Source organism: Carlito syrichta, unplaced genomic scaffold (assembly GCF_000164805.1).
Source record: "Carlito syrichta isolate Samal-C Ts95f unplaced genomic scaffold, Tarsius_syrichta-2.0.1 Scaffold142955, whole genome shotgun sequence".
NCBI lineage: Eukaryota > Metazoa > Chordata > Mammalia > Primates > Tarsiidae > Carlito > Carlito syrichta.
Window position 1 is genome coordinate 6,090 of NW_007087051.1, and position 3,614 is coordinate 9,703.

The 3,614-nt window shown below is 61.6% G+C and overlaps 1 protein-coding gene across 1 annotated transcript; it reads left to right on the plus strand.

Moving 5' to 3' along the window:
• Positions 1-187: 187 nt before the first annotated feature.
• Positions 188-3,465, plus strand: LOC110594819 (the record flags this gene model as incomplete). Its single annotated transcript, XM_021708572.1, has 4 exons — positions 188-300; positions 1,227-1,328; positions 1,446-1,612; positions 3,427-3,465. Coding segments are annotated over exons 1-4 (406 nt in total), but the record flags the coding sequence as incomplete, so codon positions are not given.
• Positions 3,466-3,614: the final 149 nt, after the last annotated feature.

A 3,614-nucleotide genomic window follows, 5' to 3' on the forward strand; every position in this document is an offset into this window, starting at 1 on the left:
ACGAGGCCGAGGCGGTCGCGTCTCTTCGTTTCTCCCGAGCCACTTGGAAGAGCAAAGGCCTCCCGGCACAGGCATCGAGCTGCCTCCCACCAGCAGGCCCCTGCGTGGCTGAGGGCTGCAGGGCGCGGGTCTCGGCTTGGGGCGTTTCCCAGTGCCTTCTGCGGCCCTGCCTGGACCCGCGAGGCCACCGCTGAGGGCGGGGATGCACGTGCCCGGCTCTGGTAACCGCGGGTTGGGGTTGTCTTCTCCAGGTCATTGGCGAGCTGAACGGAAAGAATATCGAGGACGTCATTGCCCAGGGTGAGTTTATTCGGAGGCACTTGGCGTTTTCGGGGTCCATTCTAATCCCTGCCGGCCCTGCCGTGGCCTGCCAGGTTTCGCTTGTGGACTAGAGCAGCCTAGAAGCCCCACTCTGAGTGAGCAGGACTCCAGTGGGCTTCGTCCAGTGGGAGCTTCTGGACACGCCCAGGAGGGGTGGCAGGGGAGCCCTGTGTCCTCGCTGGACCCGAGGTGGGTCCTCCTAAGCCTGGCTACCCCGCGGGGGCCTTTCCCCGGGCTTTCTCTGAAGATTGGTGTCTGGAGAATTTGGGTCAGATAAACAGTTATCACCACATGCCTTATGTGAAGGGACTGGGGGCGGGACTAAGGGTGCCAAGATGGGCCACAGGCTCCTGCCTCCTTGGTTTGGCAGGTGGTTTTCTGTTGACATCAGGCTGGAGCTGGGGGAGGCTTGTTTGGAAGTGGAGCTGCTGGGGCAGCCGTCCTGTCCCTGTGCATGTGACCAGGGCAAAGCCAGCTCAGCAGGCAGCCTGGCCCATGAGCTCTGTGGCCAAAGAGCCGAACACAAAGCAGCAGGCACATTTATTAGTGCAAAACATGACAGACTCAACTCTGGTGGGGGACACTGTGGGCTGAGTTCCTAGAAGCAGGCTCCTGGGTAGAAAAACCTGGTGGGCTAGGGTAGAGCATGAGGCATCCCTGACAGTGAATATCACAGGGTCCGGTCCCTGAGTTGGGCAAGGTGGTTGCAGTTCAGCTCAGGATCTGGGGCCAAACCCTTGCTCTGGCTGGGGTGGCAAAGTCAAGCCTGCCTTTTAAAGCACCTGGGTGGGAGTGGTGCCCGTGTTCTGGGAGAACGGGGACTCTGACAGGAGCCCTGCTGCGGTCTAGGCTTACTGGGCGTCTTCCAGGTTTTCACCTGCTCTAATCTTGTCTGTGCTCTCTAGGTATTGGCAAGCTTGCCAGTGTGCCCGCCGGCGGTGGTGCCGTGGCCGTCTCTGCTGCCCCGGGCTCCGCGGCTCCGGCTGCTGGCTCTGCCCCGGCTGCAGGTAAGGGTAAGTGGTGTCCTGGTGGGTGGGCCTGGGCTGGGGCTCAGACTGGCGGCTCTGCCCAGAGTCTGGCCTGGCCCTCTGGGCAGCGCTCACAATGCCCCCCCTTTTCCACAGCAGAGGAGAAGAAAGACGAGAAGAAGGAGGAGTCCGAAGAGTCAGACGACGACATGGGGTTTGGCTTGTTCGACTGAACCCCTGCTCCCTGCAAATAAAGCCTTTTTACGTAGCTCTCGAGTGTTGCCTGGTGCCTCTGCTGCAGGCCGCAAGGCCGCTGCCCGCAGGTGGGAGCAGCGTCTGACTCCAGAGAACTGTGGGGGCTCCTGGGGGCAGCCAGGAGACCTTCCGGAACAGGAACGGCGGGACACGGGTTTGGAGGAGCATCTGGGGTCGTGGGGAGAGGCAGGACCTGAGCTTATCTCAGGGTGGGGGTATTCCCTGCAGGGATCCTGGTAGTGTCGTCACGCCCTAGAAAGCCTGGGCTACCACTTGGCTTCTTGGGACCTGTTCTGTGATTGGGCCAGCCGCTGTCTTGTTGGCATGTGTGTGGGGCTTGTGGCAGGGGCCAGAGGGTCCTGTGCTGCTGTTACTGGGTCCTTGGGTGTGCCCACATTGGGGCTGAGGACAGGCTGCTGTTCTGGCCCTGTTGTGTGTAGCTCCTGGGCCTTGGGTCCTCTGCCCGCCAATGCAGGACCCTCAGGAGATGGTCTTCTTTTCCTTCCCCAGGCCTGGGGACAGCAACCCGTGATTGGCTGGTGTGTCATGCACCTGTGTGCCAGGGGCACTGGCTACCTGGCTTAATTCTGAAGGGTTAGAGTGAGATGAGTGCGGCCCCGTTGGGGTGGCCTCCAGTGGGAGGCCTAGACTTGGAGGAGGACAGAGGCCCCAAGGAGACTGAGCATGGGGTGGGGACAGGCAGGGAGCCACCCAAGGTCCTGAGATGAGGGAATCCAAAGTCTCTGAACTGGGGGCAGTTTCTCACCCCTGTCATCCCAGCACTTTGAAAGACCAGGGCAGGATTGTTTGAGGCGGGGAACCAGAGACCAGCCTGATCAACAGTGAAAAGGGTGGGAATGATTCCAGGGGAGGAGTGGAGGCGGCTTGAACCCATGATGGGGTGCGGTGGATAACAGGAGAATGGTCATGGCAGGCCCCAGCTCTGGGTGAAGTGACCAGTGTGTAATGTTGGGGACAGGGCTGTGGGCACCCCAGGGGAGTGGACCCTGCGTGGTGGATGCAGAGCTCAGAATTCCAGCCTTGGGCGCTGTGTCAACCAGAGGGCACCATGGGAGTGAACTTGAGCCTGCTGGGGGTTCTCATCTGCAGCCACTTGGAGTTCCTTCTGGGGGCATGTCCTCACCCCAGCCAGGGTTCTGGGAAGGACTGCCCTGTTCCTGGCTTCCAGGCCTCCCTGGGGAGGAATATGTACCCAAAACAGCCTGACAGGCTGTGGAAATGGGGGCAGAGGTCTCCCTGCACTGTGGCAGCGCAACCCACCCAGGTGACGGTCCCTCAGACGGGGGCTGGGAGGTGGTTGTGGGAAGGACCCTAAACCCTCAGCATCCCCCTCGGCGGTCACCCTGACCGCCCCCTCAAGCGTGCTGCCTCCAGCATCACCCAGGACTCCAGTCGCTTGGAGTCCCCAGGCGCCCCTGGCCCACCAGCCCTCGACACCACCCCAAGCCGCCTTCCTTCTCGCAGTGCCCCTGTCACTCCATACATCCAAAGCAGTCGTGGATGTCCCACGCGCACAGAAGATGTTTTGGTTTTTTTTTGAGTTGGAGTCTCACTCTACCACGCCCGGCTGATTTTTGATTTATTGTAGAGATGAGGTCTCGCCAAGTTGCCCAGGCGGGTCTCGAGCCCGCGGGCTCCCAAAGGCGCGGATGACAGGCTGAGCCCCCGAGCCCGCCTGAGATTTTCACTACAGTCTGAGATTTTCACTACAATCTGGTCGTGTCCTCTGGTTGACCCTCTCCCGCCACAGCTGTCTTCTCCCCTCAGTTCCCCACCCTGGGTCTTTGCACATGCCGCTTGGCTACCTGGGCAGCCCTACGCCCTGGTCTGGTTAACTGCTCATTTGGTGTCTCCTCCCCAGGGAAGCGCCCCGGAACGCCCGAGCGTCCACCTGCCCCCAGTAGGGCAGGGTCTGGCTGACCTTCCTCGCTGGGCTGTGCGATGGCTGGGAGCACAGACGCCGAGGACTGGACAGCATGACCCCGGATGGCCCTGTCCCGTGAGGCCCTGAGCCCTGTGCTGTGGGGCCCTGAGGGGCAGCCCCAAGGC